Raw genomic sequence first — 15,380 nt, 5'->3', positions numbered from 1 at the left:
CAATGAGCAATCTTGTGGTGACGGTGGCAAGGAAAAACTCCCTCAGACAACATGAGGAAGAAACCTCGAGAGGAACCAGACTCAAAAGGGAACCCATCCTCATTTGGGTGATAACAGATAGCATGATTATAAATAACTTGCTTCTATAACAGTGTCCTATATAGTCAAAGTATAACTGTGAAACTAGGAAAATCATTATAGGTTTAACACGAAGTCTGTTTTGTTGAAGTTATAAACTGTTCATTGATGAAAACTTAAGTGCAAGATTGTTCCGGACAACTGCAGTCCTAAAGTTAGCAAGTCAACTGTAGTCCTCAGACATAAATGTATTTCTGTAAGTGTCCAGAGCATCTTCCAAGTGCAACTTTCGACTGTCCATAAGGGGCCGTCCTCCACAGGAGCGATGTGATGAGACTCCAGCCAGACGTAGGGCATCAGGATGGATCAGGCAGATCCAAGGAGCAGAAGAAGTCAGCATCACAGGTGTCTCAGGATCGACATGTAACTCAGAGGGACAGACAGAGTGATGGGGGGGGGGTGTTGTTAGGTATGCCCAGTGTTACCTGATGACTAAGAACATTATACATTTTGCACTGAGTGCAAGCAGGGACTCCGGCAAAACTAACTATGACAGCATAACTAAAAGGGGACAGCCAGAAGGTAACACAGGCATGAGGGCACCCCGGGACATAAAGCAGCCAGCCACTACACCATCTTACTCGCTACAACCCAAGTTAGCGAGTGAGTGGGGGGCTGACAGCATCCATACATCCCAGTTTACCAAAACACTTCATGCCTGAGGACCCTCCAGATCTACTCCTTTACCTAATAAAACTATTAACAAAAGGCTTGACTAAACAAATGTGTTTTCAGCCTAGACTTAAACACTGATGCCCCTTTTCCACCAAAGCAGTTCCAGGGCTGGTTCGGGGCCAGTGCTTAGTTTGGAACTGGGTTTTCTGTTTCCACTGACAAAGAACTGGCTCTGGGGCCAGAAAAACTGGTTCCAGGCTAGCACCAACTCTTTGCTGGGCCAGAGGAAAGAACCGCTTACGTCAGCAGGGGGCGGAGTTGTTAAGACCAACAACAATAGCAAGACCGCGAAAGGTTGCCATTTTTAAGCAACGAGAAGCAGCAGCTGTACAAACGCGAAGTCATCCATTATTGTTGTTGTTGTTGCTGCTGCTTCTTCTCCGTGTTGTTGTTGCTTCGATGTTCACGCCAAAGTTTATGCAAACACAGCGATGTAACTGACGTATACAGCAACGTAACTGATGTATGCAGTGATGTAATGACGTGGCTCCCATTAGCACCCCGAGCTATGGAAAAGCAAACTGGTTCTCAGCTGGCTCACAAGTTGAACGAGTTGTGAATCAGCACCAGCACTGGCCCCGAACCAGCCCTGGAACTGATTTGGTGGAAAAGGGGTATATGACTGTGTCTGAGTCCCAAACACTACTTGGAAGGCTGTTCCATAACTGTGGGGCTTTGTAAGAAAATGCTCTGCCCCCTAATGTAGCCTTCACTATACGAGGTACCAGCAGATAGCCTGCACCTTTTGATCTAAGTAAGCGTGACGGGTCATAGAGGGGCAGAAGTTTGCTCAGGTATTGTGGTGCGAGACCATTCAAGTACATAAAGAAAAATACATTGAATTAGAAGGTGTGTCCAAACTTTTGACTGGTACTGTACTTAAAATGAAACACCTTATGCATGACCTAAATTCTAAAACCTGTGTATGTGATTAACTGTACATGTTCATGAAGTTTTTACTTAATCTGGATCAGGCCAGCACATCATACCTGCTTGTGAATGGACCTAATCCCACATTGACACATGTAAATTTCTCCTCGTTTTACAGAAGCAGCCAATGGCAGCGTACCAGCCGGACAGCGCCCTCCTCCCCGCATCAGGAACGTACAAATCAACAACCAGATTGTCAAGCTGAAGTACTGCTACACCTGCAAGATCTTCCGCCCTCCTCGTGCTTCCCACTGTAGTATCTGTGACAACTGTGTGGGTGAGTTTTCCGTGTGTGTGTGTCTGTGTCTGCGCGCATATGCTCTGTCCCTTGGGACACCAGGGAATGGGTGCAACCACTAAAAATATGCAGTCGTTTAAAAGTGCTCAAGATGACTGCTGAATGACAATAAGAAAAAAGAAATCACTTTAGTTGAATGGATTTGCTTTCTTTGTGTCAGCTTGTTTCTGAAAAAAAAAAACCCACCATTTTTTGGAAGTAAGAAAGCTAAAAGAAATTGAGACCCTGTCCACACGGCAACGGATTCAGGTGACTCCGATACAATTGCTTATCGTTTAGGCCTGGCGTCCACACGGCGCCGGCGTTTTGGGTGCCCAAAACGCAATCTTTTTGAGAACGGGTTCCAGAGTGGAAAGATCTGGCAACGTTGCCGTTGTGAAGTCGTCTGGATGAGTAAAACGGATTTGTTTACGATGACGTCACAACCACATGACTGTGAATGCTTCACGCCGGGTAGAAGTGTAACGAATATCACCAGGAAAAAGCCTTACAGAGCACTAGTGAGAGTGAAACACGAGCTTGGATATTATTATTATTATTATTATTATTATTATTATTATGTTCAGTGTTAGTTCACAGTAGTAATGCAAGAAGCAGAATAGTGACAGTAATAGTGAAGCAAAAACATGCAATTGTACAAACACTGCAGCTCTACAGCAAAATATTCATTTATGAAATGGTCTGATTCTTAACACCAGTAGTGCCAATGATCTCACTGCGATGCGATGCGAGTTGTCAAGAAATCCTATAAATTGGTTCATGAAACGCGCTTACAAAATATTTTCACTGTGAATATTTATTGTGTAATGCCTGGTGCAAAGTGAGAGAGAGAGAGAGAGAATAGCCCTTAGGGCAGAGTCAATCCCGCCAGCAAAAATAAGGGGAAAAAAGGAGCGATCTCACCTCTTCAGATGATGGTTTAAGTCCTACAATACATTCCTCAAAAAAGGGCGTAGAAAAGCAAATTAATCCATCAACGTGTATCATTCAAATTATTCCGGACAATTAAAGACGCCGCCTTCCGCGTACGTCATCCTCGTCGCCATTTTGGAAAGGTCAAAGCGGAGAATAAAGATTAGCTGCGTTTAACTGTACCAACAGGTTTACCGTCCAAAGGAGATCACATGGGATTACCTTTCACAGGTGAGAAACAGCAAATTAATCCATCAACCTGTAGTATTCAATTTATTCCGGACCATTAAAGACGCCGCCTTCCGCGTACGTCATCCTCGCCGCCATATTGGAAAGGTCAAAGCGGAGAATAAAGATTAGCTGCGTTTAACTGTACCAACAGGTTTACCGTCCAAACGAGATCACATGGGATTACCTTTCACAGGTGAGACTGGAAAAATACTTTTCATTGTATTTGGTCATTATAATGTAATTTTACGAACAGATTTTCCTGACTTTGTGGCTAATATGAAGTCTCGCGCATAATAGTTTATGCGCATGCGTCCTTACTTCTATTCCCATACGAAAAAGAACAGTAAAGAACTTATGAGTTTACCACTGTCTTAGTAGTAAATCCTTATAAATATAAGGATAAATCCTTATAAGGATTTATAAATAAATATATATGCCATGTATGATTTACTCCTGAAAGTGGCCCCTTTTGCATTTTCCTCATACTAATTTTTTATGAAAATCTAGTATGTATGAAGTGAACGTTGTGCATGGTTTTTACAGATAATGTGTATGATGAATTACACCGTCTTTGTATGCTTCATGTAATGTTTGTAGTTTTAAATTATATTTTACAGTTTAAAATGTATATGCCTTTTATATGTAAATCCACATATGTTTGTGTTGGATTTACATATAAAAGGCATGTACATTTTAAACTGTAAAATATAATTTAAAACTACAAACATTACATGAAGCATACAAAGACAGTGTAATTCATCATACACATTATCTGTAAAAACCATGCACAACGTTCACTTCATACATACTAGATTTTCATAAAAAATTTGTATGAGGAAAATGCAAAATGGGCCACTTTCAGGAGTAAATCATACATGGCATATATATTTATTTATATTTATAAGGATTTACTACTAAGACAGTGGTAAACTCTTATAAGTTCTTTACTGTTCTTTTTCGTATGGGTTGTTCTGGTGTGTCCGAAGGGACCGTCTTACAGCGCCCCTAGAGGTGTGGCATGTGTATTGCATCGTTTTCAGCAAGCGTTGCGTTGCCATATGGACCTGATTTCTACTGATCGTTGCCCATTTGGAGGCGATATTTTTTTTAAATAACATCACGTTGCCGTTGTCGTGTGGATGTGGCCTGAGTTGTGTGCTCTGGATTTGATTAGAGGTTAACTGATTAAAAAAAACTCAGTCTGGCTGATTTGTTAGGAATAATTTTGTTCAGTAGTTCTGTTTATACTATGTCTATGATTGGGGTGGCTGTTTAATGCTTATAAAACAAATCTAAAAGTATTAAATTAAGTGTTTGTACTTTTTTGTAGATTTATTTTCAAGTCTGGTCACACCAAACCCAAGTGTTTTGGAAGTGCTGTCGCACACAGATATGCATAAGCAGTTTAAGGGCCCGTTTACACGAGGACGCTGTCGGGTAAAAACGACTAAATTTTTTATCGGAAGTGCCTTTCGTCTACACGGGGACGGCGTTTCCGAGGCTGAAAAACGGAAAAAATTTAAAACGCCTTCCAGAGTGGATAAATTAAAAACAGCCCCCGTTGCATATCCGTCTAAACTACCCAATACGTGAAACTCTGCTCGGATCTGCTCACGTCGGGTACGCGTTTACGTCATACATATGTCATATACTGTACATGCCAGCCCGGGAAGTAAGAAAGTAAGTAAAAAAGTAAGAGCATGTCTGATTACATCGATCCAACGGACCTTCAAGCTGCTCTGGCAGCTTTAATAAACGTCCAGGAGTCCTTCGAACATCTATACCGAATCTGCACATATACCGTTAATGAACAGAGGCGGGTATAGTATGCTCTTACTTTTTTACTTACTTTCTTACTTACCATAGCCAGAGTAGTCAAAGTTTTCGCGGCGCAGATGTGCAGATCAGACAAGACGGAAGACGTTGCGCATGCGTGCAGACATAGCGGAGGTCTTTCACAGCACCACCTAGCCGCCTGGCATGCACATCCAAGTGAATTCCACACATTTATGCATCACCGTATAGACGCAGATTTCCTCCTTGAAAACGGTCGTGTAGACGCGGAAAAAAGTGAGAACGAAAACGGACTTTTGCGTTTTTGTTTCAGACCATCCCCGTGTAAAGTGGGCCTAAGCTTAAATACCATCTCAAATGTTATATTACATTAACGTTAACAACTAATTAAAGAGAAATGACAGTCCATCATTACTTTCAGACATTATTACAACCCCGATTCCAAAAAAGTTGGGACAAAGTACAAATTGTAAATAAAAACGGAATGCAATAATTTACAAATTTCAAAAACTGATATTGTTTTCACAATAGAACATAGACAACATATCAAATGTCAAAAGTGAGACATTTTGAAATTTCATGCCAAATATTGGCTCATTTGAAATTTCATGACAGCAACACATCTCAAAAAAGTTGGGACTGGGCAATAAGAGGCTGGAAAAGTTAAAGGTACAAAAAAGGAACAGCTGGAGGACCAAATTACAACTCATTAGGTCAATTGGCAATAGGTCATTAGCATGACTGGGTATAAAAAGAGCATCTTGGAGTGGCAGCGGCTCTCAGAAGTAAAGATGGGAAGAGGATCACCAATCCCACTAATTCTGCGCCGACAAATAGTGGAGCAATATCAGAAAGGAGTTCGACAGTGTAAAATTGCAAAGAGTTTGAACATATCATCATCTACAGTGCATAATATCATCAAAAGATTCAGAGAATCTGGAAGAATCTCTGTGCGTAAGGGCCAAGGCCGGAAAACCATACTGGGTGCCTGTGATCTTCGGGCCCTTAGACGGCACTGCATCACATACAGGCATGCTTCTGTATTGGAAATCACAAAATGGGCTCAGGAATATTTCCAGAGAACGTTATCTGTGAAGACAATTCACCGTGCCATCCGCCGTTGCCAGCTAAAACTCTATAGTTCAAAGAAGAAGCCGTATCTAAACATGATCCAGAAGCGCAGACGTCTTCTCTGGGCCAAGGCTCATTTAAAATGGACTGTGGCAAAGTGGAAAACTGTTCTGTGGTCAGACGAATCAAAATTTGAATTTCTTTATGGAAATCAGGGACGCCATGTCATTCGGACTAAAGAGGAGAAGGACGACCCAAGTTGTTATCAGCGCTCAGTTCAGAAGCCTGCATCTCTGATGGTATGGGGTTGCATTAGTGCGTGTGGCATGGGCAGCTTACACATCTGGAAAGGCACCATCAATGCTGAAAGGTATATCCAGGTTCTAGAGCAACATATGCTCTCATCCAGACGACGTCTCTTTCAGGGAAGACCTTGCATTTTCCAACATGACAATGCCAAACCACATACTGCATCAATTACAGCATCATGGCTGCGTAGAAGAAGGGTCCGGGTACTGAACTGGCCAGCCTGCAGTCCAGATCTTTCACCCATAGAAAACATTTGGCGCATCATTAAACGGAAGATACGACAAAAAAGACCTAAGACAGTTGAGCAACTAGAATCCTACATTAGACAAGAATGGGTTAACATTCCTATCCCTAAACTTGAGCAACTTGTCTGCTCAGTCCCCAGATGTTTACAGACTGTTGTAAAGAGAAAAGGGGATGTCTCACAGTGGTAAACATGGCCTTGTCCCAACTTTTTTGAGATGTGTTGTCATGAAATTTAAAATCACCTAATTTTTCTCTTTAAATGATACATTTTCTCAGTTTAAATATTTGATATGTCATCTATGTTCTATTCTGAATAAAATATGGAATTTTGAAACTTCCGCATCATTGCATTCCGTTTTTATTTACAATTTGTACTTTGTCCCAACTTTTTTGGAATTGGGGTTGTACATTACATTACAGGCATTTAGCAGACGCTCTTGTCCAGAGCAACATACAACATACCCAGGGCAGCCTGAGGAGCAGTTGGGGGTAAGGTCAAGGACACTTCAGCCATTCCTGCTGGTCTAGGGAATCAAACAGTGACCTTTTGGTCCCAAAGCTGCTTCTCTAACCATTCTTCCCCCATGGCATCCCCCACGTTTTCACTTCCAGGTGAAAATGAAATATAAAAGTGTACATTCCCTTGCTTTCACAGAAATTTCTATACAATTTGAACATTATTTAAAATCATAGTTTACAAACATGGAATCTGAAGTTGTGTGTTTGATTTGAATAAACTTTGTCATTCTACCTTTAAAGCATAATGAAAAGCTTTTCTCACTTTCTCTTTCATGCAACAAGCAACAAAGCTGCGATAAACATGGCAAGACAATACATACTACAATACAGGAAGTAAGGCAGTACACACAGTGCAAAAAAAAAAAACATTATAATCCATCCATCCATCCATAACCGCTTATGTTGTGCAGGCTCGCAGGCAAGCTGAAGCCTATCCCAGCTGACTATGGGTGAGAGGCGGGGTACACCCTGGACAATTGGCCAGATCGTCGCAGGGCTGACACATAGCCCATGTTTACATTAGACCGTATCAGCGGATCATCAGATTAACGTTTTTAAAACGATTAGTGTGCACACAGCAACACCAATACACGATTTGCGTGCACACAGCAATACCAATACACGGATACGCTCGGCTCCGCAGGCATCCTGCGCTCCAAATCACTCCGCCCTGAACAGCGAGTGCCCTCTGGAGGGTGCGCACTCCGGCCTTGCGCAGCTCACAGAGCACGCAAGTGAAGTGAACAAGCTGTGATTCGGGACTGAGCCGCTGTGTGTGTGATCCCAGCGCATATCACTTACCACTTGCAAGTGGAAGGATGGCAAGCCTAAAGACAATCATAACTACACAATGGGCAGTATTTGCATCAGTATTTGCAGTATTTTCATACTTTTATACTCTTTAATGAAAGGTGATACAAGGCGGAAGTCCGCGCCGTTTTTCAGCAGTCGCGTCACATGACCAACGCCAGCGAATCAGGAAGGTGGATGTCACAGTGACGTTGTCCAATGAGACGCCAGCTAGAGCTCAGCACAGCGTATCCGCGTATTCTCAATGTTTACACAGCACCGGAGCTGACACGATCTGGATTGAATACGTGGACGCTGGCGGATTCCCGTTTCCCGGCGTTTCCAGGCGGTTTAATGTAAACGGACAGTGCATCCGCGAAGAAAACGAGACAGATACGGTCTAATGTAAACGTAGCCATAGAGACAAACAACCATTCACACTCACATTCACACCTATGGTCATTTTATGGCCCTTTTCCACTACCCTTTGTCAGCTCACTTCAGCTCACTTCAGCCCGACACGGCTTGCGTTTCAACTACCTCAGAGCAGCACGACTCAGCTCGCTTCAGCCTTACTCAGCACCCAAAACTCGCACGGTTTTGGAGTAGGGCTGAAGTGAGCCCAACCGAGCTGAGTGGGGCTAGGGGCATGAGGAGACACTCCCCTGTGCACTGATTGGTGAGGAGGAGTGTCCTCACATGCCCACACACGCCCCGCGAGCACGCTGGGATCTGTAAACACTGTAAACCCGGAAGAAGAAGAATTACGAATTACGAGAATTTCTGAATCCTTATGCGCCTCGCCTCATCTATACGCTCTTGCCAGTATCTGTTGGCGTTGTCGGTGACAACAAGCCACAGCACCAAGACCAGCAACACTAACGACTCCATGTCCCCCATGTTTATTGTTTACTATCCGGGTCGTGAGACTACCACTTAAAAGGTCACTGATGTCACTGTTTGCGCTGCCTAATGACATCACGTGACGTCCACCCACTTTCGCTAACTCCACCCAATGTGTCCACCCACTTCCAGCCAGCACGGTTCAGCGCGGTTGTAGTCGAAATGCAACTCCAACAGCCCCACTCAGCTCCACTCAGCCCCACTCAGCACGGCACGGCTCAGCCCAACTCAGCCGCGTTGGTAGTGGAAAAGCGGCATTAGAGCCACCAATTAGCCTAACCTGCATGTCTTTGGGGGAAACTGGAGCACCCGGAGGAAACCCACACAGACATGGGGAGAACAAGCAAACTCCACACAGAAAGGCCCCCGTCAGCCACTGGGCTCAAACCCAGAACCTTCTTGCTGTGAGGCGACAATGCTAACCACTACACCACCATGCCATCACATTATAACCACTTTAACTATTTTAACAACACTACATGGCCTTACATGTATGTGGACATCTAATCATCACACCCATATGTGGGTCTTGCTACAAAGTTGGAAGCACACAATTGTCTAGAATGTCTTTGTATGCTGTAACATTGGACTTGTTTACACTGGGTTTTAAAATGCGTCTTGGGTGATTGGATCAAAAGTGGACAGCACTAAATACAAGTGTAAATGACTACTGAGACGCATCGTGATCTGATTACTCAAACCACGAATGTGTCCTGATGGTGTTTCTGTTAAGGATGTAACAGGAAAATGCATAGTCGGTGCTGGATGTGGTGGTTGTTTCGGTGACAGCACTCCAGTGCTCGAAAAAACTGAGAGGAGCACTGATATACATGGTTGGTGTACAAGAAAATAACCTTTGACCTTCTAGATGTAGGCAGTCAGCTTGGAGATGCGTGATACACACAGGTGTAAATGGCAAGGTGTCTTGGGTGTGCAACTGTGATCCGATCTCCCAAGACACATTTTAAAACCAAGTGTAAACGGGGCTGTTGTGTAATCTTTCATCATGACAGTTTCCCTGTATGCAAAGTGAGGTCCATTAAAACATAGTTTGCCTGGACAGTTAACCCCAATGAACACCTTTGGGACCACTCGGACCATTGACTGCATGCCAGTACCTGACCTCACTAATGCTCTTGTGGCTGAAGGAGCACAAATCCCCACAGCTCAGCTCCACAGACCGCTTTCCAAAATCTATTGGAAAGCCTTCCCAGAAGAGTGGAGGTTACTTATTATAGCAGCAAAGAGGGCTAAATCTGTGTTAATGCCCATGGCTTTGGAATCAGCACATATGGTCAGGTGATAGTCAGGTATCCGCATACTTTTGGCCATATAGTGTATGCGTTACTGTATAGCCAGACCTAGCATTGCACATTCCAGTCCTGATGGTATAATGACACATTGCACAATATTGATTGAGAGGGTAACAATATTCCAGTATTGCAGCATTTCCAGGACTGTGTGTGTGTGAGTGGGAAGTGAACCAGCAGCTTGACAGTTTTAAAGATCAGTGTGTGTGCGAGTTGCGAGTTGGATCCAGCAGCTTGACAGCTCTGGGGAAGAATCTGTCACTCACTCTGGTTATGCATGACTGAGTAGTCTGTTACCTCCTTCCACATGGCGGCAGAGTAAACAGGCAGTAGTTAGCTTGGATGGTTGTTATGGACACGTACTGCTTGTTGTATTCATTTTTGACATTCTGTTATTCTCCGATTGAGGTCTGGAATGTCTGGAATGTAGAACAAGGTGTCTGCTGTAATTTACTGAAACATGCTGTACTTAGGGCGGCATGGTGGTGTAGTGGTTAGCGCTGTCGCCTCACAGCAAGAAGGTCCGGGTTCGAGCCCCGTGGCTGGCGAGGGCCTTTCTGTGCGCAGTTTGCATGTTCTCCCCGTGTCCGCGTGGGTTTCCTCCGGGTGCTCCGGTTTCCCCCACAGTCCAAAGACATGCAGGTTCGGTTAACTGGTGACTCTAAATTGACCGTAGGTGTGACTGTGAGTGTGAATGGTTGTCTGTGTCTATGTGTCAGCCCTGTGATGACCTGGTGACTTGTCCAGGGTGTGCCCCGCCTTTCACCCGTAGTCAGCTGGGATAGGCTCCAGCTTGCCTGCGACCCTGTAGAACAGAGATAATGAGATGAGATGTGTACTTAATCTTACATCTTACTTAATGAGTGGTGAGGCAGTAGGTATACATACCGAGAGCTGAGGTATGAGCTGTGAGTGGGGAAATACATGAAGGCGTACTGCTTTTTTTTTTCCCCCCTCTTTGCACAGTCATTGTGAACACAGGGCCATTTGTCTGGGTGGTATGCACCTGCTGCACTGTGTTTCACACACACACGCACACACAGACTAGCCAGCCATCTTCCATCGATGGTGCCCAGGGGCCACATCTGCTGATGAGAATGTAGATCAGAAATGTACAGAGCTATTTAGCTGAAGTTGTTTGTGTCTTTTTCAGCTCCATAGGGTGTTTCTTTGTTTGTTCCTCTTCTTAATCATTCCCAGGTGCAGACAAGTATTATGTGTGTTTTTTCAGGTTAAATTGTCTGCTTCTGGAAGCTTTTAGAGTTGTGTTTGTCTTTCACATGAGCAGGTTTGCATCTCCATAATGAAAGTGAGCTTTCATAGTTTTTAGAGAAACCATTTGCTTCCAGTAAGTCTGCGAGCTAGAGATGCACTGATCCCTTTTTACTATCTGTGATTTGATACTGGTATATGAGCTGTGAGTACAGGCTGATACCTGATATGTATCCGATACTCACTTTTTCACTTCAGATACTAAGCTTTTTAGAAGGTTTTACTGCCTGTGAAGATGTCCACTTTATCTTAATTCTGTTTCAGCGAATGACTGTGGAATCCCCAACAGGAAGTTTTTCGGTCATGAAGAATGATTACAAATACAGTGTCTTGTGAGTGACAGTATTCATCCCCCTTGGTGTTTGCCCTGTTTTGTTGCATTACAAGCTAGAATTAAAATGGAGTTTTGGGGGGTTAGCACCATTTGATTTACACAACATACCTATAACTTTAAAGGTGAAAATTCTCTTTTTATTGTGACACAAACAATAATTAAGATGAAAAAAACCATAAATCTGGAGTGTGCAAAGTCAATACTTTGTAGAGCCACCTTTCGCTGCAATTATACCTGCAAGTCTCTTGGGGTACATCTCTATTAGCTTAGCACATCTAGCCACTGGGATTTTTGCCCATTCCTCAAGGCAAAACTGCTCCAACTCCTTCAAGTTAGATGGGATGTGTTGGTGTACAGCAATGTTCAAGTTCACAGATTCTCAATTGGATTGAGGTCTGGGCTTTGATTAGGCAATTCCAATACATGTAAATGTTTCCCTTTAAACCACTCCAGTGTAGCTTTCGCAGCATGTTTAGGGTCATTGTACTGCTGGAACGTGAACCTTCATCCTAGTCTCAAACCTCTGGCTGACTCAGATAGGTTTTCCTCCAGAATTGCCCTGTATTTAGTGTCCTCCATCTTTCCTTCAATCCTGACCAGCTTTCCTTTCCCTGCAAATGAAAAACATCCCCACAGCATGGTGCTGCCACCACCATGCTTCACTGTAGGAATGGTGTTCTCATGGTGATGGGAAGTGTTGGGCCACACATGGCGTTTCCCATGATGGCCAAGAAGTTCAATTTTCGTCTCAACTGACCAGAGAATCATCTTCCATGTGTTTGGGGAATCTGCCACATGCTGTTGAGCAAGCTCCAAACATGTTTTCTTAAGCAATGGCCTTTTTTCTGGCCACTCTTCCATAAAGCCTTACTCTGTGGAGTGTACGGCTTAAAGTGGTCCTATGGACAGATACTCCCATCTCCGCTGTGGATCTTTGCAGCTCCTTCAGTGTTATCTTTGGTGTCTTTGTTGCATCTCTGATTAATGCCCTCCTTGCCCGGTCTGTAAGTTTTGGTGGGCGGCCTTCTCTTGTCAGGTTTGTAGTGGTGACATATTCTTTCCATTTTGCTATAATGGATGTAATGGTGCTCCATGGGATATTCAGTTTGGGATATTTTTTAATAACCCAACCCTGATCTATACTTCTCCACAACTTTGTCTCTGACCTGTTTGGAGTGCTCCTTGGTTTTCATGTTGCTTGCTTAGTAGTGTTGCAGAGTCAGGGTCCTTCCAGAACAGGTTGATTTATACAGACATCATGTGGCAGATCATGTGACACTGACTGCACACAAGTGGATCTTAATCAACTAATTATGTGACTGATTAAGTGAATTGGTTGAACCAGCTCTTATTTAGGGGTTTCATATGAAAGGGGGTGAATACCTATGCACACTCTAAATTTCTGTTTTTTAAAAAAATCTTATTTATTGTTTGTGTCACAATAAAAACAATTTGCACCTTTAACCCTCTGGGGTCGAGAGCTTCTCTGGCAAAGCTTGGCAGGTTTAGAATGAGTAGGTCATGTATTTAGATAAATATCTTTGAGTTTTTATCATACACGCATGATAAACATATTGACAGAAATGTTATACTTTACACTTTCCTGTGTGCCCACTGCCAAATAATATTATATTTTTTAAATTGCCTAAATTAGATGACCTATGGTCATGAGCTTTGGGTAATGACCGAAAGGACAAGATCGCGGATACAAGCGGCCGAAATGAGTTTCCTTCGCAGGGTGGCTGGGCGCTCCCTTAGAGATAGGGTGAGAAGCACAGTCACTCGGGAGGAGCTCGGAGTAGAGCCGCTGCTGCTCCACATCGAGAGGAACCAGCTGAGGTGGCTTGGGCATCTTTTTCGGATGCCTCCTGGACGCCTCCCTGGGGAGGTGTTCCAGGCATGTCCCCCCAGGAGGAGGCCCCGGGGAAGACCCAGGACACGCTGGAGGGACTATGTCTCTCGGCTGGCCTGGGAACGCCTCGGTGTTCTTCCCGAGGAGCTGGCCGAGGTGTCTGGGGAAAGGGAAGTTTGGGCTTCCCTGCTTAGACTGCTGCCTCCGCGACCCGGTCCCGGATAAAGCGGAAGAAGACGAGACGAAATTAGATGAAACATAAAACTTGTCACCTCACTCAGTCACACCAGAGTCAGAGCACTGAGCGCCTACGTACGCATTCATAAAAGACTATTCCCATAGTAACGGCATGATAATCACTTTCACTCTTTCAGTTTCGATTGGTTTCTGTTTCGTGGTGGAAACACCCACCGTAAACAGGATAAAATCTGTCAGCCATAGTTTAGGCGATCTGTTTGGAGGTAGAACTTGGAGATGGCATGTGAATTTTATGCGCTTCAGATGATTCAGGACAGCGATTCAATTCATGGTTCAGGACAGCGATTCAATTCAATCTTAAGAACTGCGACACTGATGATAAGCGGTGCCTTTTTTTTTTTACTTCGACTCGATCCAGCCGCAGATCAACTTGAGTAAGTGTAAATATTTCTTCTATTTATTATGAGCAGATCGGTTGATATGCGTACGCTGTAGTGCATATAAAGTAAAATTGACTGAGCAATTTTTCCAGAGTTAAAAGTATTTTCCTCAAAAAATAGTTAATTTTGCTTTGTTTTGAGTTTAGAGAGTAAAATTTGGAGTTGAAGTGGGAGCAAAATTACAGAGTAATTATGTAACAGAGTAACAGGGTTGGTTGTGGCTCTGAACTGAGTAAAATAGTACGAGTTAATTTCAAGACACACTGAATAGAGTCAGATACCAAAATAAAGTCAAATACCAGATAAACGAAGATGTTTTAAAAAGCAGTTTTAGAACTGTGTTGGAATGTGTGAAAAAACATGACCTTACCCATTGTAACGATCCATTTTGATCACTTGACCTAATGGGATTAAGAGGTGGCAGTGGGAGTGGCACTCTTCTCATTGAATGGAATGGAATTTTTTACTCTTCTCATTGAATACCCCTCCCACTGCCAACCCTTTATCCCAAAACAATAGGAGATGTATTTTTTGATGGTCAGTTAATTGTCCAAATCAATGGAGCAGATTTACGTTTTTGTGCTTGATACATTCCTAAGACTGAACAGAAATACCTCAAGTGACTAAACCGGTTCATCACAATGGGTAAGGTCATATTTTTTCCACACATTCCAACGCAGTTCTAAAACTGCTTTTTACAATATCTTCATTTATCTGTTATTTTTGTTAAAGTATAGTCATAACATATATACTACACTGATATTATTGTAGCTGAACTTGTGCTGAATGCAAAAAAGTCATATGACTTTGGAAATACTGCTTAGATTTGTTGAAATTGACAATGAAATCAGAGCATGCCAAAATCATGAGAGTGCCAGAAAATACCCTCAGACCCCAGAGGGTTAAAGTGGTAGACATGTTGTGTAAATCAAATGGTACTAACCCCCCCAAAATCCATTTTAATTCCACCTTGTAATGCGACAAAACAGGACAAACACCAAGGGGGATGAATCCTTTTGCAAGACACTGTATATAACTGAATACAAAAACTGATTATATAGTAAGCAGAATTATTCTTCTGGACTATATAATTATTTATTTGTTATTTTAAAAAATCTGTTCATTATAGTTAATAAAATACATTTAAATAAGTTTATAT

The 15,380-nt window shown here is 43.1% G+C and overlaps 1 protein-coding gene across 1 annotated transcript in view; it reads left to right on the top strand.

Moving 5' to 3' along the window:
* The window catches only part of zdhhc9 (zinc finger DHHC-type palmitoyltransferase 9), a 74,780-nt gene that overhangs the window by 48,165 nt on the left and 11,235 nt on the right, over positions 1–15,380 (top strand). Inside the window, exon 3 of the mRNA XM_060927701.1 lies at positions 1,862–2,020. Within this exon, the coding sequence (XP_060783684.1) occupies positions 1,862–2,020 (159 nt within the window). The remainder of the gene's footprint in view (positions 1–1,861; positions 2,021–15,380) is intronic.

Source organism: Neoarius graeffei, chromosome 8, assembly GCF_027579695.1.
Source record: "Neoarius graeffei isolate fNeoGra1 chromosome 8, fNeoGra1.pri, whole genome shotgun sequence".
Taxonomy (NCBI): domain Eukaryota; kingdom Metazoa; phylum Chordata; class Actinopteri; order Siluriformes; family Ariidae; genus Neoarius; species Neoarius graeffei.
Note: the sequence above shows the minus strand (reverse complement) of the source record. Positions and strands in the feature narration are given on the sequence as shown.